The sequence below is a fragment of the Parasteatoda tepidariorum genome, chromosome 8 (genome assembly GCF_043381705.1).
Source record: "Parasteatoda tepidariorum isolate YZ-2023 chromosome 8, CAS_Ptep_4.0, whole genome shotgun sequence".
Classification (NCBI taxonomy): Eukaryota; Metazoa; Arthropoda; class Arachnida; order Araneae; family Theridiidae; genus Parasteatoda; species Parasteatoda tepidariorum.
The window spans coordinates 35087825-35111853 of record NC_092211.1 but is presented as its reverse complement, the minus strand read 5'-3'; the positions used below and the strand labels follow the sequence as shown (position 1 = coordinate 35111853).

General features: G+C 27.6%; 1 protein-coding gene and 1 long non-coding RNA gene across 3 annotated transcripts in view; one reads left to right on the top strand and one right to left on the bottom strand.

The window, feature by feature from the left end:
• Positions 1-16566, bottom strand: part of LOC139426318 (uncharacterized) — a 68697-nt gene extending 52131 nt beyond the window's left edge. For both annotated transcript variants that reach the window (XR_011637558.1, XR_011637559.1), the window contains exons 1-2: positions 16452-16566; positions 8298-8364 (exon numbers count right to left, since the gene is read on the bottom strand). This is a non-coding gene — a long non-coding RNA (uncharacterized lncRNA). The remainder of the gene's footprint in view (positions 1-8297; positions 8365-16451) is intronic.
• Positions 1-24029, top strand: part of LOC107455980 (cell adhesion molecule Dscam1-like) — a 428665-nt gene that overhangs the window by 300903 nt on the left and 103733 nt on the right. The window contains exon 19 of the mRNA XM_071184630.1: positions 16256-16348. Within this exon, the coding sequence (XP_071040731.1) occupies positions 16256-16348 (93 nt within the window). The remainder of the gene's footprint in view (positions 1-16255; positions 16349-24029) is intronic.

Sequence of the window (24029 nt, the reverse complement as noted above, 5' to 3'; positions counted from 1 at the left end):
CACGATGAGGGGTAACTATATATATAAAACAACAAAATATTATTTTAAACAAAGAAAAATGCTGGATAAATATATTGCTGTTGTAGCAGTATCTCTACTAGACAACAAAAATACACTTTTCAAATGGTGTTGGGGTTTCATATTAACAAAGAATTACTAGAACGCTTGTAAACTATTTCAAAATCGAAATAGTCTTTTGTAAAAGGTTTTCCACTTTTCGGTCGACCACATAGATCCTAGTCCATAATGAAAACTTTAATGGGAATTTTGTCCATTCTGAACAGATGTTCCTGATGGAAATTAATGAGTTAATTGATTTACTCGAAAGCAGAGCTTTCACGATGAGAAATGTACTGGCACGCGTTTGCGTCGTAATTTATAAGCATGTTAGTTTTCACTATACTTGCTAGGGGAGAAAAAACGAGTTTTAATTACTCTAATAAATTACAAGATCCCTGCATGAAATTTTATATTTTAGAATTTACCGCTGTACTTGTTGAAACTCGTTCTAGTGCTCAATTCATTTCGGTCAGAATTTTCAAAACTTTAATATGTTTCGCTTATCAAAATATCTTCTTTTTATTCTTTTTATAACTTTTGGAGTTTAGGTAAAGATAATTTTCCTTTTCAAGGGATTTTTATTCTATTTTTTTTCCTTTCCTCATTAAAATATTTATACAAAACGCGTCTGACAGTAAGTAAAGAGGATGAAAAAATTAAATTGGGCTATTTATTTCTTCGCAAATTCTTTTTTTTCTTCAAAGCACTCTAATGCTTATAAACGAAGCTAATTATATTTTTTGTACAAATCATGATTCATTTCAGTATTTCTGATGGAAGAAAATGATTAAGCTAATTGCCATTACATATATTAGCATTTATTTTTTGCATAATTTATTAGATTTATAAGTTTTGACTTTAATATTGTAATGTCAACATTTTCTTATAAATTAGAATGTGACATCATGTCCGATACTGAGTTTAATTAAAGATCAGTTGAAAAAGCAGTTTTATCCTGCTGTTTGTATCACTAGAGTTTTTTCGAAACATTCCAAAAATTATGGGTGCATTTAAAAATTTCTTATACTTGTAATGTAAAATGCATGAGTAGTTTATAACAGGCTTATAAAAACATGATATAACTGACTTTGTTTTATGGGAATAATTTTATATAATTTAATAAATGTTGCCTCAATTTCAATACTGAGTATGATTAGAGAAAAGCTGAAAAAGCAATTTCATTCTGATGCTTGTGGGGTTAAATGTTTGATACAAACATACATCTAGTAGATCAGGTCACCAATAGTTTTTGCTCTCTCCTGTAAATTGAGTTTTTTGTGCAAACATGGAAAGAAAAATAAAGAAGAAAAATTATGTAGTTTAGAAATTTCAAAGGATTTGTGAAGAGGTTACAAAATATTATACTTAAAGTTTCAACCTATAAAAGCTGGATTTAAAGGTCCCTAGTTTCAGTTTTGAGAAACATAATCCATAAATCATTAGTTCTGGAAAAAAAATCAAATTACAAAACAAACTACAAAAGAATTCTTATCTAAACTAACACTGTCTAAAAAGAATAAAATTAGGAAGATGGTTAAAGATCTTATATTTTTTACTATATTTCAAAAACTATGGGTACACTTAAAAATTTCTTTAACACGTAATGTAAACTGCGTTAGTAGTTTATTAAAGGATTTTAAAAATCTGTGATAACTGACCTTGACTTCTGGGAATCATTTTATATTTTGAAAAATTTTAATAATTCAGCTCATGGTCTTTTTTAGAATCCTATTCCTTTTTTTTATTATCTATTTTGATTTAATTTCTTCATCTTACTCACCCAAAGTTCTGTTTCCACTTACCCCATCCGTTTTTTGATCTCCCTTCCTTTATTGGTTTAATGTTAATAATATTTATTTCTCTTTCTCACAGATGGCCCTCCTCGCAGTCATGTATTATTAATAAATATTCAGATTCCACTCAGACGCTGTAACGTTAAAATTATTCTTCGTTTTTTTTTTAATAAATATATTCTTCTGTTATAAAGCGTTTTGTTTTGCACGTTATTTGTATTAACGAAATGCAGATTCAGGAACGAATGAATGAATGTATGAATGAATGAATGAATGAATGAATGAATGAATGAATGAATGAATGAATGAATGACCCCAAGAATATCATATTTCACAGTTATCTGGAAATAAGAATTTTCCTCTTATCTTATTGGTTTAACTGCTTTCTTCTTCTGAAACTTGTTTGTCTGAGATTTTCTTCCTTTTCTTCTTTTTTTGACACTAATAGAGTCGAAACAGGAAAATGCGCGTTTTTAAGTCATTATTTGTACTTTCCACGTTGTTTTGGGTTCGTACATTATTTAATAAGCTATATATATAGTATATTTAATTCTTTAATAGTTTCATTTCTAATTGATTCATTCTTATTTTATTAAACTCAGAGTTTACTGCAACAACTAGTAGGATTACTTTCATCAGTCGTGTTATCTTCAAAATGCACAGCTGGAAGCACGTTTATTCTTTTTCTAAAAAGAAAAAAAAACTTAAATTGTCATCTCATTACTTGATCCTATATAGCGCGTCAGGTACCTGGAAAATGACATTTGTGTATAGTTTTATGCGACACTGATAGGTGAAAGTATATTTTTATAAGACAAAATTTTTGTTATCATTATTTTTCAAAATTAGTGTTGTGTATCATCAGTGTTGTGATTATTAGCGCTAATCACACAGATCGAAATATTTTTAATCGCCATTTATCTACTGACAATTCAGCAAATCGACAAAATTGGGAGATGGTTTCTCCCCTATTAAATATTTCTCCATAAACAAGGAAAAAGCGGTTTTGTTATGCGGAGGAGACTGCAGATTAAACAGAAACTTTTTGCGTGCGCAGTTGTCAGTGGGTAAAACTACTGGAATCACTTAGAAAGATAAACTTTATGGAACGTTAAAATTTTTCCATTAATATATATCTGATAAAAAACTTTTTCTTCTTCTTTTTTCTTTAGAAATAAGGGTTTTTATCACAGAGAAGAACATTTGTTTTAGACTCTTTGTTTCTTCATTACAAACTAACATAAGAAATATTGAATATTTTCAGTTGTTATACGTCTCTCCACGATGAGGGGTAACTTAAGGCTTCATATTTTTCCCCGTTGAACATAGATATTTTATGAAACTTTCATTTAAGTAAACATAGAGTGTAACTGAAGACTCAAGTTAACTGGGTATATGTCACTCCACAATGTGGGGTAACTTAAGGCTTCATGTTTTCCCCCGTTGAACATAGATATTTTATGAAATATTCATTTAAGTAAACATAAAGTGTAACTGAAGACTCAAGTTTTATATCTATAACGCAAATTTTCTTAAATTGTCACATCTTTTAAAGTCGAATTTAGATGATGTAATTTCAGTAACCCTAAATGACGGTAACCAATTCATCATTTCTGATGATGTTTAAATAAATCTTAAATTTAAAAATTTACATTAGTTTTTAGAGATTTTTGCAAATTTTTACCTGCCCTTCAGTCTATGTTATTTATGTACTGACCTATATAGTAATTTTCAAGTACGCATTAATGGAGATGAAACAATTTTTTACACTTTATGTGTGCTTAATTATAATTTACGTGAAACGAAACTTATCTTAATTAACTGATTTAACATAATTTACACACCTTTCAAAGATGTCTAAACTCTTCTACAATAAAATACATGATTTATTAGCATTTAAGCTAAAATAAAGAGAATATTATAAAATATTCATAAAAAACATGGCTATAATTCTTTTTTTAAAAAATTATTCCCTTTAAAAGTCACTTTTTTCCCTACATAACTTCAAGTATAAAAAAAAACTTCAACGAAAGCTTTCAAACACTAAAAGACAAAGTAACTTCCATGATTAAAACTCCCTTTAAATACACGCTCTAGCCTTTACATGATGGATGCACTTTGGAATACATAAATATTCATGAATCCATAAACTTGTTCAAAATAAATTGCTCCAAGTGAGCTCAAAAAATGTATTTAAACCCCGTTTCCCAAGCAGCAGGAAGTGAGATAACGTAAATATAATATGCACGGTAAACTCTTTTAAAGGTTTTAAAAATTTCGCTTTTAGAAGTAAAGTTGGAAAATCTATTTTGAACCTATAGAATGGGTTTAAAGTCTAGGGTTTAGTGGAAAGTCTTTTGGGGAAATGACGTGGCGTTTAAAAGTTGCCAAAACTGAGTGGATTTCATTGATATTGTTTGGCGCATAATAGTAAGACAATCTTTCTCGAAAGGGAGGATAATGCAGGTTAAGAATAATTAAAATGTGAAAGGAAATCGATGTCATTTTTTATTTTTCTGGAAAATTGAAAAGGATATGAATTTTAATATTAATTATTATCTTGACAGTTTTTTTCCCGGTGTTTTACCGGAATTGAACTTTTCACACATTAATTTACAACCTTTATAGGTTGTTTACAGCCCAAATAAAGTGTGCAATTTAGAAATTTCTCAGTTCACTTTAACAATAAAATAAAAATATACTTATAAAATATTAAGATAAATTTTAAATTTTATTTCTCCACAACAGAAATGTGATGCTTTTTTGCTGAACAAAGGCCACTGATTTTGGCTATTTGCACAAATATTGTTTTACTTATCTTATCTTGCATCATAAATTATAGATCTTTTCTAAATGTTTGAACATTATAATCCTTAAAATAATTTTTCATGCTTTAGAATTTGTCGATTCGTTACTTAGCATTTTATTCCTGTTTTTAAATCTTTCATACTACTTCATAAGCTGGAAAATATACATATTATCCTTGGTATTCTGGATTCATTTGTGAAAGATAAGTTTTACTTAGTTGAGTATTAACTAGTAATACTTAGGAATTTTTAGAGAAACAAGAACATTTTAAATTAATAAAAATAAATAAATGTTTGCAAAAAAAAATCAAAATTTTTTCTTTTTTTTCCTTGTAGTGTATTTATGCCACTCATACAACCATTTCTACCAACAAAAAAATAATAACAAACCAAAAAATCAACACAAACTAACACTTTAACGATAATATTACACTTGAACGTAAGTTCAACACTTGAACGTAGTGTTCTTTAGGTCCTTTAGATGAAATTGGGTGATTCTGAATGAACGAAAGATGCTTGATTGGTACTTAAAAATAATCAATCACGTTGCATTTGTTTGAAGAAAAGTCACCATGCTTCAAGAAAATTCTCTGGTAGCTCTCCTTCTAATGCATCTGAAACCTCGAATCTTCGAGAAAGTAGAAAAAACTTTTTGCATCAAAAATTCACTTAAGTTTTTAAGATCATTAAAATAATTGCCAAGTAGATGACATCCATTGTGCCAATGTGTTCTTTGCCTGTAAAATATCATTGTGTGCTGTTTAAATACGTAAATTCGCCAAAAATTGTAGATTTTTTAATTTTATATTATAACCGTCATTGAACAGCAGACCCAATTTTTTGGATTTGGAACTACTTATGTTCAACTCCGTAGCCTTGTAATTTTATACCCAATCCAGAAGACAAGGGAGCTCCTGGATCAAGTATTGGAAGAAATTTTGAATTTGTGGAGTACTTTTTGATGGAACTATCCCGCCTTTGCTTTACATGGAGAGGAAAACCATGAAAACTCCCACGGTTAGCCTAATGGCAAGGAGAATCATACCCATGGTCTGTCTACAACTAAGAATATTTTACGTCATCACTGTGGTTGGTGCAAGCCGGATGTGGAATTGGCATCGACCAGCCATAGCTGGGATTCGAACCCGGTACACCTCATTGGAAGGCAAACGCTCTATCACTTGAGTCATCACGGCTCAAATTGTTGTATTTTTAGAAATGTAGAAGTAGCTAAAATGTAGAATTTCGAGAAAATAAAGAGTAGTGAACAAAAATAATATAGGTTAGCCAAAAATATATTTGTTGTATTTTCATTTCTTTGTGTAAATTTATTACTAATAGCTTTCATGGTTATAATTATGGAGCATGTTGTTTGCATATTTCTTATATGTGTACTTGTTTCTTTTTTTAGTAAATAATACTTATAATTATACTTAAGAGATTGATAGTGTCTAAAAATGATAATGGAGGAAAAAATTTCATAAAGTTTGAAGTTTAATATATGGAAATGAACAAAATAAACTCTTCTCTCGTAAATGAAAGCATAATTTATTTTTTATATCATATGAAAGAAAATTATATGCATTGTTTTTTAATGAGAAATAAAAAAAATATTAAAAAATAACTGTATAGGTATCCATTCTATTACCCTTAATCTGTTGTAAATAAATAACTTCCATTTTTCTTAGAGACTAGCTCAAAAGGAATATTGTAAGTAAATTTTTAGTTTTAAGTTTTATTATACAGCTATTTTAAGTGTTTAAAATCAAATAAAGCTGATAACTCATGAAATAAATTAGAATGACGCTAGTTCATACAATTATTTGATTTATACTGTTTTGTGTGCTAATTTTGCAGATCGAACTTTAACTAGCAGTCATATAATGTAATGACCGATACAGCTACATTGCTGCACATTACGTTAATTGAAGCTTAGTGTTACCTTTTCTGAATTATGAAAGAAGTTGTTTTAATTGTTAACGTCCTTAATTCTTCTTAGAACATCAGCTTGTAAGTAAATGTTTCATGTTTTATCACGGAGGAGATTGCGGAATTAAATTCCTCATCCCAGACGTTGCGTCCTTTTCTGGCTCTTATTCCATTATCCCTTATTAAATATTACCTTAATTAAGTTAAGTGAAAGAAACATTTTTGTTAATTACACCTTTTGTGATAACACGGGGACGTCATATAAATATGCGGGAAGGAGATTTAATCACGTTTTGGAAAGGAGCAAACGAGAATGTTAATGAATTATTTTAAAAATATGCATTGCTTGTACCAAATTGTTTCGTTTCAAAAGATAAATCATGACTTTTAACATTAGAACAAAGTTAAATATTTTAAATGTATTTTACTATGCGGAGTGATGTAAAATCTTACTCATTAAACTAAATAATATGATATTTAATACAATTGTAGGATGGGTGAAAAGTAGTTTTTTGAAAGTGCCTTTTTATTAAATAAATATCTTTATAATTTTATTTATTTTCAATTTATTTTGTATTTATTATAAAAATAAATAAAATTTTATCATTTATTTTTATTGCAAACAAACACGAAATATTTGTTTATGAAAGTGATTACTCTGAATTAATATAAAAATATAATATTAACATTAGAACTGTAATAAAGAATAACAAGATAATTTTGTAAGAAATGTTATAAAGAATAATAAGATAATTTTGGAAGAACTGTTGTAAAGAATAACAATTTGTAATATACGTAACAAATACTACGATAAGTAATAATTTAAAAATAACATATTTGCCTCGTAATGAAGGTGAGTTCAGTTCATTTTGTTTTGTATAAGATCTTTCACTAAAAAATATTTTTATCAATAAATCAATGAATTAAACTAGCATAAGTCTAAGCAATAAATATGGAGTTTTAGTCTGTCATAAATAGTTTTCATTTGAAACTAAACTGTATATCTACTATATCATCCTACACGTTTATACATTTACATATTGCTTCAAAAAAGTACACGGAGAAAAATTTCTGGTATCATACAAGTAAAGGCATTTATGATACAAGAAAAAACCATAGTTCTAATAATTAAACGAAAATATAAAGTATTTAAAATATTCATTTCGTTATATTTCCTTTAAGTAGATAACAACTTACTGGTTTTCGAAAATAGACTTCTTATTATCACGCCTTTGGTAAAAAATACTAAACTGAAAAGAAAACTTAACCAATTAACACATTGCTTTAAGGTATAATGATATATTTACCAAATTTTATCATATAAAATAAAACCATATTTTATTGAAAATTTTACCAAAAATCATTGCCAAAGCGGTTGGATAAAATTTACTATGCTTTTTAGCATTCATATAGAGCTAGAAAACACGGTGAAATCTAAGATTTTTGAACGTTAAAAGAGAAATATATAATCAATCAACCACACTGAAATTATGCACACAGAGAAAAAAAGTTCTTTCATGCATTTTTGTAGAAAAAATAATGAATATTATACAACCCGATAGATCGATGTTTATTATATCTTTTAAAAGTAAGTTTATATTTAAAATTTATTTGGTATTACATATCAACATTTCAAATAATGCTATGATTATATGCAAACCGAAAAACGAATTCAAACAACAGAAATAAGTTATTAAATTTAACATACTTTGCAACACTGTTGTTCTGAGCATCTTGGGAAATTCTTTTCAAAAAAGTTCTGTATATCTATTTTCCTAAAGAAAAGCAATGGAAATTTATAGATTAAAATAAAATTGAATGCTTTGGCATTTGCATCTATAGCATAAAATTAAATATACTTCTAGCGATGCAAAATTATTTTCTTTTTGATACATAAATTCGATTCGAAATCAAATTTCATTTCCACACAATTGGTATTTTCTGAACAAACATGTATGGGTTTCAAGGAATTGAGTCTCTCGAGTATGAAAAACACGTTTGTGATTTGAAAGGATAAAAGTATAGGAATGTAAGTTTGCCTTCGGGATTCTAAGTTAAAATAAATGTTACAAACTTTATTCAGATAATATATACGTATTGAGATAAAAACGTAAAACCAACCTTATATACTTTTTGATATACTATAGACATATTATATTTCTCATTAAAAATCTATGATTCAAATTAATTTACGTTGATTAGAATAAAAATATTATTTTTATATAACCAGGAATCTACGCCCCTGCTCGCTCTACTCACCAACCACTGTCCAATAATTATTTCGTCTTCATCATTGCTTTTTTTCCCATATATTCGATATTTTTTTAAAAACATAACGGACATTTTAATAAAATATGTAATTATTGCGAAGATTATTTTGTTAATATGTTAATCAAATGAGGAGAAAAAGCTGAAATTAGCACTTATAACTAACAAAATGGAATTTCGAAAATATTACTTATGGTAAGTTCTTAAACATGTATGGATTTCAAGAAATTGGATCTCCCGAGTATGGAAAACACGTTTGTGATTTGAAAGGATAAAAGTATTCTAAGTTCGGGATTCTAAGTTAAAATAAATGTTAGCAACTTTATTCAGATAATATATACGTATTGAGATAAAAACGTAAAAGCAACCTTATATACTTTTTGATGTACTGTAGACATATTATATTTCTTATAAAAAATCTATGATTCAAATTAATATACGTTGTTTAGAATTAAAATATTTTTATTTTTTTTTAATCAGGAGTTTACACCCCTACTCGCTTTACTCACTAACCCCTACCCAATAATTACTTCGTATTCATTATTGCTTTTTTACCTTCATATTAGATATAATATGTAATTGTTACGTAAGATTATTTTGTTAATATGTTAATCAAATGAGGGGGAAAATGCTAAAATTAGCACTTATAATTAACAAAATGGAATTTCGAAAATAACTTTTGTAAGCTCCTAAATTAAAATGATTCTGTGGGGGAATGAGTTATAGACCATATCAACTTTCATCTATGAAAAGGTACCCCGACATAGAGTTGAGTCAACATGTCTTATATACTAGTGAATTGTAGTTGTAATTTTGTAGCAGAGAGGTCCACATGTAAATTTTTACTGCGTGTTTAACAGTTAATAATTCTAAAAATTAATTAATAATTGTTATTTATTTACTTCATTGTATTCCATATAATTTTTATTACCCATATTCATATTTCAGAGTATCTAAGTCTTATAGAGTTTGCACAGTAAAGACAAAATGTAACGTTAAGTTGAATACCCAAACCTGCGGTGAGCGTCGATAAAGAGAATAAAACTTTTTCTGCCAAATTTCAGTATTTTTATTTAAATTCCCAACTTTTCAAACGTTTTCATAAAGTATTACTAAAAAGTTAATTACTGTCTTTAAGATTATCAGTCGAATTATCAATTACTGAAATAAAAGCGGCAATTCATAACTACATTACACTTATTGACAAATTTGGAATCTACAACTGAAATTATAAACTATCTCGGTGTCAATGTAATGTTTTTGTAGGCAACCTTAAGAAGTTAACTCGATGCAAAAAAATAATAATTTATTATGACTCGGTTTTATATTTGCAATAAACTATATCAAGAAATATAACGAGAAAAAAAGATTAAATATTTAATCACATTTCAATTTTATTTTTACACTACCCAAATTGTAAAATTATGTCATCAAAACTTTCAGATTCACTGTCCTGATTTTTCACTAAAAAATTACATTTACCAGGGTTAACATCTTGCTCCATCCATTCTAAGTCTAACTAATCTAATCATACTAATTTAGTCCAACTGATCTAATCCAGTTTAAGAATTTCCTTTCAGAAATACTTCATTAACATTGTCATACTTATTATACTTAACAAAAATAAGAATTAAAATGTGGCAATATTTCTTTATGAAGTCAAACTTTCAAAAAAGAAAACATACGATAGCTAAAAAATACAAACGGTAAGCACTTTTCTTTTTTTTTAATTTCAAAATTTTTAAATTGAAAAGGTTTTATATTCGTAATCACTTTAAATTTATGCAAAATTTGCGTTAGTAGGCAGTAACAAATACAGTAAACAATTGAAACTGAACTGTTACAAAATTAAAGGAATTGTGTTACGAAAACATATAGCAAATTTATTTATGTATTTATTTTCACTAATCTAATTTTATTTGTAATNTTTAAATTTATGCAAAATTTTCGTTAGTAGGCAGTAACAAATACAGTAAACAATTGAAACTGAACTGTTACAAAATTAAAGGAATTGTGTTACGAAAACATATAACAAATTTATTTATGTATTTATTTTCACTGATCTAATTTTATTTGTAATTTATAAATTTTTTTACATTTAATTTCTTTTTTTATTCGAAAACTTTAACTAAATAAGGAAATATGTACAAAAATAATAAGAAAATTAAAAATCAGTTTATAGATGATTAAAGGATAAATATTTCTCAACAATAATTTGTCTTATTTTTCCTGTAAATAATTAAGGACTTAAAATACTTGAGTTTTTTTTTCTTTAAAACACTTTCTTGGGTTATTCAAATAAAAACTCAATTTTTCTCACAAGCAAGCTTTTCTTAGAACATTACTGGAAAATTTTTTTTATTAGAAATACAGTACAGGAAAATTAAAATTTAAAAAATTTTTTTTAATTCATTAATTTTTTAACATAAAATAAAATAAGCGTTTAAAAAAGGAAAAGGTAAATAAATAAACAAACAAAATAATATAAGAAAATAGTTGCATTTACTTGCGTCAGGCTAGCCAAAAAGTACCGAAATGTGTTAAGAAAAAACACTATTTTGATATCCAAAATCAACTCTTTAATATTTTAATAATTCTTTTATCGAATTTTGCTGTTAATTATAAATTCTAACTAAATTATAATTTGTTCTAAAAGCTATAAGAACTCTAACAGTATTGTAAGGGAAGCAAAACTTTAATTTATACTTTTTAAAGTTTTTTAAAGTATTTCTGTACAAATGATACAAAAAACCACACACCTAGTCTACAAGTATATTCCCTGTAAAAAGAAAGAAATCTTTGAACTGAGATCTTTAGGGGTTTTCATTTTTCACCAAAAAGAGAAAATTACAGTGAAGCGGACATCGTTAAGGAAGTTGAGAAGCAACAATGATGACAAAATAATGTCAACGGAAGTCTTCTTGAGCGAAATTCGAGAATCTCTTCATCAACAGATTCTCTGGGTAAAATTTCCTAAAAATGAGCAACATATGGTGAGATACTTAGATCCTGAAATTACTACTGACATCGGAGACCCCCGAATTTCTTTTTTATGAAAGAAACCTAACGGGTAATAAATGTAAATTTCAAAATATATAAGAACATAAAATAAATTATCTTTAAAAAAAAAATTGGAGGTTTTTTTGTGTTTAGCCTTTGAATAAAAAGATTTTGAATTTGAAAAAAGCAAGTTGGAAGATTTTTATGAAAATAGATGTTTTTTTTTAAAAATTTATCTTAGATAAAACTTCTTTAAGAAATTGGGTTTTTAAAATTTTTCCGTTTAAGCATAATTTTAGTGTATATGCTATAAACACATTTTTTAAAATATTATATGCCACAAATAAAATATAAAATAATTATATGAATAATTTCATGCGGTATTTCAATATGCTTTGCATGTTTTATAAAATAAAATGCTGGAGTTAAGAAATAAAAGATTAATAAGGATTAATAAGCTCTAAATAAAGGATTAATAAGCTCTTATAATAAAAATAAAGGATTAATATAAATAAGCTCTTATAATAAAAATAAAGGAATATATAAAAATAAAGGATTAATAAGCTCTTAAGTTGGATTTAAGTGACATTATTGAAATATTTATTTTTAAAAACTATATGTATTTATATTATACTAAATGTGAATTAAAACACGCCACAATTTTAAAAAAACTATTAGTTCATATTCGATACTTACTTTAAATTAATAATTCGTAATTGATAAAAATCCATGGCTATGTCCCCGATAATGGCCTGAAACCTTCCAAATTTACTAAAATGTTTGGGAAGTAAAAGCAGCCGGTGCGCAGTGATGATCACATTGGTCGCCAATATGCTGTTGGTATGACTCCATTGCCCAAAACTAGACAGTCATGGGGGTGCATTTTTTAATTTAAACTTTAGAATATGATAGCAGCATCACGGAATATTTAATTTATTTCAAACAAGAGGAATCAGATTTAGAAGATAGGTCACTCTTTGTTAAATTTCATAACTTTTAAAGAAGTTTAAAAAACCTTACACAATAGTGCTGAATTTCTTTCAAAAGTGTAGACTTACTAATAAAAGCTATAATTTATGTTCTTTAAAAATCCCAAATTCTCTAAGAATTGAGAAATTTATCAATTATTTTGATTTTATTAAGAAAATTATATAGTGTTTCTGAATGCATGAATACAATTAAACTATGTATTGCTTTTGGATGATAATTATTATTTTTAAAAAAATGAAAACGTTATTTTTTGTTTGTTAAATATGATGATAAAAAAATATATATCTTCTGTGTTAGCATTTTAAATCGAGAATTAAAATACTGAAACCGAACTTAAAATTAGCAAACCTATATCTTTACAACAAAGACTATTGACTGAAAGATACACGTGCAGCATAAATGCAAGAATGCTAAGTCCTAATTTTACGAACTCGAGTATTCACAAAATATATGTCAATTGAAATCGTTATATAGTTAAAACGGAAGTAAATTGCATTTTATTAATTATAAAAACACCACTTTAACCCTTTGTCTCAGAATTTTCATGAAACATTTTTTATACTTTTTTTCATTATTTTGCATTGATTTAGGTCAAAATAAGTAAAAGATAGTTAATTATCATTTTGAAAATTCATGGTTATGAAATACAGTATGAAACACTGTTGTCTTTTTCTGTGTTAAAGATAAAATCTTCCAAATACTGCAACCTCCCAAATAATAATTTTTCAAATTTGTACTTATTTGCAGTTATTTAGATTTAAGAGAAACAGTTATACATCATTGCAATTCCCTTAATTTATAAAATAAATTATTGATCATTTTTTGAATAAACATTTAAAAAAATATTGCTTCGGATTTTATATTTCAACAGAAATATGATTTCGATAAACTAACTAATTTTAGTAACTATTAGACTTTTTTTTATAAAAAAATATACAAAACTATATATTTGCTGGTAATTAAAGCATTAGAAAAAATATATAAAAGGGACACCGTTGTTTCCTCTATTTCAAAGGGTTAAGAACTAGTTAATAAAAATTTGTTTGGAAGTTTACTGCAATCTAAGAAAAGTGTTAAATGGAGCGGTATTGCTCGTGCAATTCAACTTAGCACTACAGTTAAGTATAAAAAAAGAAATATGAATCAGGACACTCCAACATTTTTAGTTGTGTAACTAAATATCAGTGCACGGTGCTCAAAAAAGTAAATGGACCACTCTGAATTATTTTTGATCTAACGATCGGATGTTCAGGTCTTAAGACTCAATCTTAATGGTTTGAGGGGGTGACTTCATAGATGCTAATTAATTACGATATTTGAAGTTACGAAATCATGCACAAAAACGTTTTTACTTTGAATAAACGTTTTTTCGACGGATTTGGCTTTCTGACATCCCCTCGAACTAAAATATGGGGGAGGAGGTAAACGCAATCTTTGAAATAGGATCCCAATAGTTTTGTCTGGATAGCGGTCCAAAGTTTTAACGCTTAATGTTAATTTTTTGACTATTTCACCCTATTGTGAGTACTTTTTAAGCTACGGAATTTTTTTTGCATACAATTATAAAATTCTTTTATCTTAAGATAGTTCCATGCAAAAATTAACTTTCAGTAAATATTATTATTTTTTATTATTTTATTTAATAATATTCAAAAAACATTTTTACATAATATATAATTTTAATTATGTAAAAATGTTATTAAAACCATGTAGCTAATTTTTACATAATTTTTTAAAATATAAATTTGTAAGACAAAACGTAAAATTTGAACACAAAATCATCTGTATAGTTCCTGAGAAATCAAACTTTAAACATACTCCTTTAAAAAAAAAAACTCGATTTCACAGACCGACAAATTTTGCACCTCATAATCCGACCATGAGAACAAAAACTATTCAGGGTGATCCGTTTAATTTTTGCACGCTTTACCTCAGAAAAAACCTTCATTAAAGTTCTGATTCTGAAAGGATACTAAGTTTTAAAAACCAATTTACATTTTAAAGCTAACATAAACGAAGTTGTCATTTTAAAAAAAATATCATTTTAGAATAGGAAATAGCAAAGAAGAATTCGTTTCCTCTACGAAACCAGTAACAATTCTCGTGTGATATAAATCATTCAAAAACACACCGGTGAGCAATTTTCTTTCCTCTTGAGGTTCTCTTTTAGATATCAACCATGGAATTTAAACTTCAGAGAATTTTCCGACATTCTTCTTAAGTCTTTGAAAAGCCGAGAAAAGCTGAGATTCCTGTATTTGAGAGATTCCTCTTTTCTGCCAGAACTTGCAAATTCTTTGATTCTAAGCCCCCAGATCCTACACGCATCACGAACACTCATACCTTTTCCCTCTTCTAAGGAGTCACCCTCAGGAATTATGGTGCAACAACGTGTTTAGAACACATAGTCGCTAGCAAATTCTTTGTAATGTAAGTCATCTTGTAAACTGAGTGTTAAAGAGGCTGAAAAATGAGGCTTAGAATTAAATCGTAACCACAGCGTAATAAGGATTTATAAAAGTGAACTTTTGCAGGTGAATGCGGGTAAAGCTAATATGTTTAAAAGTTACCATTGTTTTAGTGATTTATATTTAGTGTGTTTAACTACAATAGAGATTATGAGAAAAGATACTGTTATCAAATACGTAGTGTTTCTTTTTAAATGTGGTTTAGAATTAAGTTTTCAGCAGCTTAATAGGGATTTTTTAAAGTGAACTTTTGTAGTATTTTAGCGATTCCTATTAGTGTGTCTAGCTATAACTGAGATTATGAGAGAAGATACTATTACCGAATACGTAATATTTTAGTACCTGATCAATATTAAAATCTATTATTAAAATATGATTTATGAAAAACAAATTGTATGGCAAAACTTTGAATAAATAACTTTAAAAAAAAAAACAGCTGAGTTTGTAAACTATTCCTGCACCGAAAATAGGTATGATATTTTCTGTTTTCAGTGAGTGGATTTCAGTATTTTTGCTGTAACTTATGAAGTTTTGTTTTGTGTCATTTTATACTTAATATCAAATAGCTCAAAACAAAACAGGTCAAAACAAATATTCTTTTTAGAAAAAAAAGAACGATAAAAAAAATGAAAATTTTATTTGGAAAAGTCCTTGAGACTCCTTGAGATAAACATGAATTAATTACGATTCGATAGAGACACACAAAACATGTGTAATTAATCTAATAAATATAAGCAAGTATCAGAGAACTTTCTTTAAAACCATTTAATAATGTTTGCCAGGTGTGATGGCTCTTCTGGATTTAGACGGAATATGTATGTCTTTACATGTTTTATAAAATAAAATGCNATATATATATACACACATATTCTTATTGGTATTAATTATTTTATAAATCCTTTTAACTAAATATAATTCGTATTTTTTATTGTTTTTTTAGATCCTCCTGGAACGCCAATACTAAGAATCACCTTGATTGCAGCAACATCAGCAAAATTGGAATGGTCTGCTCCAGATTCTACACCAATTCAAGGTAAGCTGTTATTAATTTTAATTAATGAATATTCTTTTACATCCTTTAAGGTAAATAATTTAATGAAAACAATTTAATGAAATTAACTAAAAAAATATAGTACCTCCAAATTATGTCATTTTTAACCTCAATTAAGGGTTTAAGAGATTAGAGGTCGCCTTGGAATAATTGATAGTCCAGACCAGCTTTTTTCTAATTTGAGCAAAGTATTCTTCTCCTAAATTGTAAATGAAAAGAATTTTTTAGCCGGTATCAAAGATTAACAAATAATCCAATTGCATAGAAAGCAATTGGTAAAAATTGGTAGCAAAATTTTAATAAAGGGGGAAATCATGTGGAATATGACTATTAACTAAATTTTTAAGCTCTTTAAACGCCCTAATTTTCAAGTAAAACTAAACTAAACTTAGTGTCGCGACAGCCCATAGAGAGCCAAGGCCTACTGTGCCCATCTCAGTTTTCCTGACCTTGGGCTCCGGGGTTTAGGAGCAGATGTTCCGGTTAGGTGGTCAGTCAAACGCGAAACCCCCAGCGTTTAGTTCCCACGCATGCTTGGTACTCATTTATCGACCCATTGAAGGGATGAAACTAGTTTTCAAGTATGCGAATAAAAAATTTTACAAGCCTTGATATATTTTTTTTGGAAGTTCAGGTTTGTGATGTGATGCAATTATGAACCATTCAAATTCTTGATCCATAATTCGAGTGAATGCGAACCATATTAAAGCAATTAAGTTTCAATACTCACATACACAAAATGAAATATCCCAAAAATTCGTAGATATAATTTATGCAGCCAACTTTTGACTTCGCATAATCGTAATGAAATCCAGCAAAATTAGTAGAGTTGTCCATTAACTTTGAGAAAAAAGCTCAGTGCCTGTAATTGTAACGAGCTACTGCAAAAATCCATTTGTCATTCTCCAGACTACGTATACAAAGGTTCCTGCTTAGAACCCAGCAGGTGCTAACAAAAATCTCTCTCACATTCAGTATACAACAGTAACTCCTGCAATGACTAAGCATCTTTCTCACGCCTTGACAGATGGTAGCACTATCCTATTTTGCCAAGTTCAGCTATCTCCCTTGATTCGAAAAGCATATTGCCTTATACAATTTCAAGGCCCGAGCCATAAAGGTTTATGAGTATACGTTCATTTATAGTCAGTGGCCATATATTTAACACGAAAAAAATTGCGGGAGGATTATTTTTATGGTCATATTAGCCTAATGAATATAAATTTAATTTTACTGTCAGTGACTGGAAAACTTTTTGCCGGTAACTGACTGTAACCTAGTCATGAAAGTTTTAGATTCTGTGTGAGTATTTTTTTTCCTCCATGTGACTGACGAATAAGGCAACTTAAAATATGAAATAGTCAAACCAATTAAGATAGCCTAACTGATTTATTATACACTGAAGAGCCAAAAAAACTGGTATACCTGCCTAATATCGTGTAGGGCCCCCGCGAGCACGCAGAAGTGCCGCAACACGACGTGGCATAGATTCGATCAATGTGGGAAGTAGTGCTGGAGATAGTTGACACCATGAATCCTGCAGGGCTATTCATAAACCAGTGGGAGTAAGAGGGGGTGAGGATATCTTCTGAACATCACGTTGCAAGGCATCCAAGATGTATTCAATAATGTTCATGTCTGGGGATTTTGGTGAAAAACGGAAGTGTCTAAATTCGGAAGAGTGCCGCTGGCCACCAACGATATTAGGCCCTACACGATATTAGGCAGGTATACCAATTTTTTTTGGCTCTTCAGTATATCTGTTAGATGCTCTGATCAGCTAAATAGTACAATATCAGTTACAGGGAAAATCACTGCTTTCTATGTATATTTTTCAAGATCAAAACTAGTCAAGAGTATAGTAGTTTAGATCATAATTTGCACCATGAAACAAAATAAAAAATAGAGCACACATAAGTAATTTTGTAAATAATTTCATTTCAAACCTTAAAAGTCATAACTTTATGGATTATTCGAAATATTCAAAATATTTTAAGATTTATAGAGATGATTTTTCCTCCAAAAATCTAATCGAGATTTAATTTTCAATTTATGCAAAAAATAATGTTGTTCAATCCCCAGTGGGGAGAAAAAATTCTTTCAAAATGCGGAAGTCATTAGGAACACCCTACTTTCAATATAATATCCACCTCAAATGTTTTTTTATTATTTTTAAATCCAACATAGAAATCATGATTTACCTCTGCAATTTCGATGAAAGTTTGCATTCCAAACAAAAATGTTTGACAGTATGCTATTCGTATGTAGTTGATCTCGATAAATCTATTGATATAGAACATCATTCTTGGATTTATTTTTCACCTGATATCATCTGCCAAGCAGTGCTACGATTGGGAGAAAAACACTTCTAGTTTGACATAAAATCAATTCCTGATATAATATATCTGAATGTTGTAAAAAACTTTCCAATCCAGATCTCTGCAAATTGGAGTGGAAAAAATGAGTTTACGTCATTTTTCATCCCTAGATCATTGGTTTTGTCACGTGTTATAAATAGTATGCGTTGGGAAGTTTCTGCATACTTTGAACGAGAAATCTCTTTTATAATATTTTTAGTAGGGACGAAAGAAGTTAGATTTTAAATTAAAAAAAGAAAAAAAAGTATAAATCCTCAAAAGTAAAGGATGCCCATGCCAGTTTTGATAAAATATGTTTAGCATATTTTCACAAAAATAAAGTAGCTAATATTTGGGTATATTTAAGATTTATTTTTAGATCTAAATTTGACGTTTCGATAATTGGAATTAGAAGTTCTTATAAAATAGCTTTAAAACGAATTTATTAAAAATGGAGCATTCTATTTTTAGATAAAACCCATTTTACTTATAAATGTTTTTTTGTTTACGTTATATCTAATAAAAGCTACATTATAATGCGTTATTTCAAAATCTTGCTTTATTATATAATGTTAGCTGTTATACTCTCATTATGCTACATAATTATAGTGCGTAATTGCATTCTATGATACAAAACTGATTATTTATTTACCACAATTTCATTTGCCTTTACAAGCATTGGCGTTATTTGTACTTGTCGTAAACTCTTATGTACTAAAATTTATTTCAAACTATTAACGTTTTAGTGCTTACTGCAATCTCATTTCAAAAATTTTTATTTAGGTTAAAATGCTTAATTTTTTGCTGTTTAAAATCTTTATGGTTTAAAAAATTAAAAAGAGATAACCGACAATTAAAACAATATAATAAGTTGCATTATAACTTGTATTGATTTAATTTGCTAAGTTGAGTTATTCTATTAAATAAGGCATAGTTACTGAGATGTCTATTGTACAGTTAATGTAACTTCACATATTTAAAAATACAGTCTTTTTTTCTACCCTTAACTGAGATTAAACATTATAAAAGATAATTTGATACTATAAAAAATTTTCGAATCTATTATGTGTAATTTACTATTTAATATACTAAGATAAAATGTTGTATAATATTATTTATTAGATGTTTTATTTTACTAATTACCGGTACTAAACAGTCAACAAAATTCTGAGTCTACGATTATCAATGTTTAAGTCCATGGCCTTGTCATTTTTATCCCAGTTCAGAAGCCAAGGCAACTCGCGAATCAAGAGATAGGATAAACTAGCATTCGTAGAGGACTTTTTTATGAAACTAACTAGCATATGCATTAGATGGACAGGTAAATCACGAAAACCTTCCATGACTATCCTGGCTACAAGAAAGATAATAATCCATTCACAAAAAGATCCGATCGACAGAAAGATAATAACCCATGATCCGTCTACCAATGAGGATATTTTACCACGAAGGGATGTTTTTTATTTTATAACCGATGTTGAACAGCCGACCCAATTTTGAGCTTACAACTATCAATATTTAACTCCGTGGCTTTGTAATGTTGAATACAATCCAAAAGGCAGGGGAACTACTGTATCAAGTATTAGGACAAACTAGCTTTGATATAACCAACCCGTATATGAGTTAAATGGGAGGAAAACCACGGAAACTTGCAGTGATAAACCCGACGACATAGGGATTATATCATGAACCTCTACCAAAGTACTACGTTAGCACAGCGGTCGGTACGAGCTGGGTGCAGAATTCGTATCAACTAGCCACGGCTGGGATTCGAACATGGGTCACGTTCATGTGAAGCATGATCTCCTGAACCATCGCTGCTCTACCCCTAAAGATCAAAAGCATTTAAATGAAAATGCGTGGCAATAAATCTACTTTACTTTCGCTTCAAATAAAATCCATATTTTTGCTTAAAATACGAACGCCGAATGTTGCAAAACACGAAAATAACGCGCATAAAAATAGGATTTTAAAATTAAAGCTTCTATTTTGTTTATAATTTCTTGAGTAGATTTAGCTCATTTTAAATTTAAAAAAAATTAAATTTACTTCAAGTATTTGCTGATTAAAGTAATAGGAAATTTAGATACAGTGTTTGATATTAAAGCAGATATTTTTTCTCAAAACTGATGAAGGAAGGAAAATAAATGTCATACAATTTCATTTTAAAAGTGTATACTGATGGCAGTTTTAAAACGCCATTTTCAAAATTAAATTCACAAAGAAAAAAAATCACTTTATAATAATTGGAAGAAAAAAAAAGTCAAACAGATCTGCCTATAAGATAATATTTTATTATAAAAAGCAATCTAAGATATCTAAAAGTTTGTACAATTATTATTTTATGGTTTTTTTTTTAAATCATTCCCTTGTTTTTGATATTTGAAATTTAATGGGTTTTATTTTATTATCTCAATACTTCCTAAAAATAAACGAATAAAAATATCTATCTCTTTTTCAGCAAACACAGTTGATTAATTAAAATTTATAGATAATAATATTCTTAAAACAGTTCTTTTTTTATTAAATTATTTTCTCTATATTTATATTTCTATATGAATAATATTGCTGAAAAAAACAAATCTATGATTAATGGAATTTTTACATTGATATAAATTATAAGGCGTGTAATTCATAAAAAGAAAGGAATAATTAAGCATTAAATAGTTTTAAATAATTGTGGTAGAAATTTATCCACAATGTGTAAAAGGTCTATTCGTTCAATATTGGGAACTAAACTAAATTATGCTATATTATATAAAAAAAAATGAGAAAAAAAAGTAAATATTTTGGTTACGTTAATCTAACTCCTAGCGAACATTTCATATAAAAACTCAAAGATTATATCTTTCATCACGCTGATTTAAAAAGAATTTATAAAAAAATTAATTCCTTCAAATCAAAAAGCATGTATTTAAAAATTTAGGAGAATTTTAATTCTGAAATTATGATATAGAAATATAAAAGAATCTGACAACGAGTTTTTAGTCTAAATTTTATATGTTTCACTGAAAGGTCTACTATGCTGTCAATAACACATTGAGAAAAAAATATAGTCATAATTACCCGAATATGGTAAAACTTATCGTATCTGTGGCTTTATGGGGACACCAAGAAGTTTAGTAATTTTTAACGAAACACTTTGTTAATGATATTCGTAAAATTAAAAAGTAAAATATGGTCATACAAATTGTGATAAAATTTTATGAATGTGGTAAAATTTGCTAATTTTATCTTGATACCTTAGAGCATGGAAAAAAAGTATGTATTCGGTTAAATTGCTGTTTTTTTTTATACTAAATATGTGATATTAAAAACGATAATTTTAAAACTAGAATTTTCTGTAAACTATTACTTTATGGATGGAAAAAGTAGCAAATGAATGCACACCAAATATCGTATTTTTTGTTTTATTAACCAGGATTGTAGTATTTTTACTGGAACAATCAGAAGAGTGTTATTACCTTACGGTAAGGTAATTTTATATGGAATATATGTTTATAAGTAAATTAAACTAATTATTATATTTTTCTTCGCATATTGATTAGAATATGACTATATTCAAATTGTACAAAGTTAAAGAAAAAGAAGAAAATATTGTTTTGGTTACTATCATTGCTAGATTTAATGTATCTAATAAACTTTTCGCTCAAACTTAGTACATTTTTTCCTCATTTATATGAGTTGAATTTGGATCAGCAACTATAAGTGAATTTGGCAAAATATTTTGAATGGACTAGAGTTGAATTTGAATCAGCAAGAAATATTTTTCATTCCTGGTAATTGATCCGTAATATTTATTCTGATGTAGAATTTATAATCTTCCACTTAATCAATAAAGCCCTCGATTAGTTTTTTATTTATTTTCCACAAAGAATATGCTAAAAAGACTAAAGCCAAAGTAATACAATAACAAACTTCATAATTTCTTTCTAAAAATAAAAATGTTTAATTATATTTCCATATTAACGAAATAAATGCTGTTCTAAAAATGAATTAAATGTTTTTAAAAGTTAAAACATGAATTATACACTTTTCTGCCACAAAAAGAAACAAAAAAAAGACAATGGAAAAAATAAAAAAGAATCGGAATGATATAATACGAGAATAGTGAAATTAAATATGTCAATGATTATTGTTGATGTTTTAAGTTGGATTTAATTTTACAATGGAGTAGTATACTTTTATTTACATTCAATTTTCACAAATACATTTTAAAACTTAATTATACATGAACTCATTACAAATCTTCATCACAAACATTTCCGACAATACTTTATAAATTGAACATGATTAAATGTAATTGCATTGTCTTATTAAATAGCGAAACATTGTGAAAATGAAAATAACAGACGAAGAAAATTTTTTTCTTTTCCTATATAATGAATAATCAATAATTTCAAAGTAAATAAGTAATATCATAGGACACTCTAACTCCATATATAATGTTAAATGGTTACTTTATTTTACTATAATTCTCAGAAATAGATAATAATATTGCATTCTCTACTTGGCGAGTATCCATTATGTTGCTTCTGTGTCGCAAATAAATGATTGTTCTAATTGGCTGTAGCCAGAAACTTGTTGACTTATTTTCTGATGGGTCGAAAATGACAAGTCAAGATAAATATTTTCTTAGAAACTTGTAACTTGGCTTATGTAAGTAATAAAAACAAGAAAAGAGGGGAAGCTATTAATTATTATCGTTATTGAAGATAATAGAAATATGATTATGGTTCGCAAAGATCACTTTTTTCTGTAATTTATTTTGTACCAACATGATTATAATAAACTGAAATTCAATTATACAAGATTTTGTTTTAAGCTAAGGCAGAAATTAATAATGTATAATAATAGAAATTGATTGCTCAATTTGATCTAATCATGTTAAATAAAAAAATAATTGTAAATTTATAAAATTATAGGGAGAAGTCACCTTTTTAATTCGCAAAGGAGTGATTTCCTCAAAGCAAAAAGTTTAATTTGCTGCTTTTAGGGTTTTTTAGAACTGGCTAAATTTAAACATCGACATAATAGTAGAGAACAGTGTAATGTAAGCATTTTGCTTTTTGAATAAATGCGGATAACAAGAATATTGCCCAAAGCTCTTAAAAAATGCCCTGAAAAATTAAAAAAATAATTTTATTCTACAATCTCTCTATCTATCTGTCTATCTATCTATCTATCTATATATATATATATTATATGTACGAAGCATATAGAAAGTAACCGAAGAAAATTAATAAGTTTTATTTACTGCGCATAAGTTGCTAGTACATAGAACCTCTTGATTTAATCATTAATAA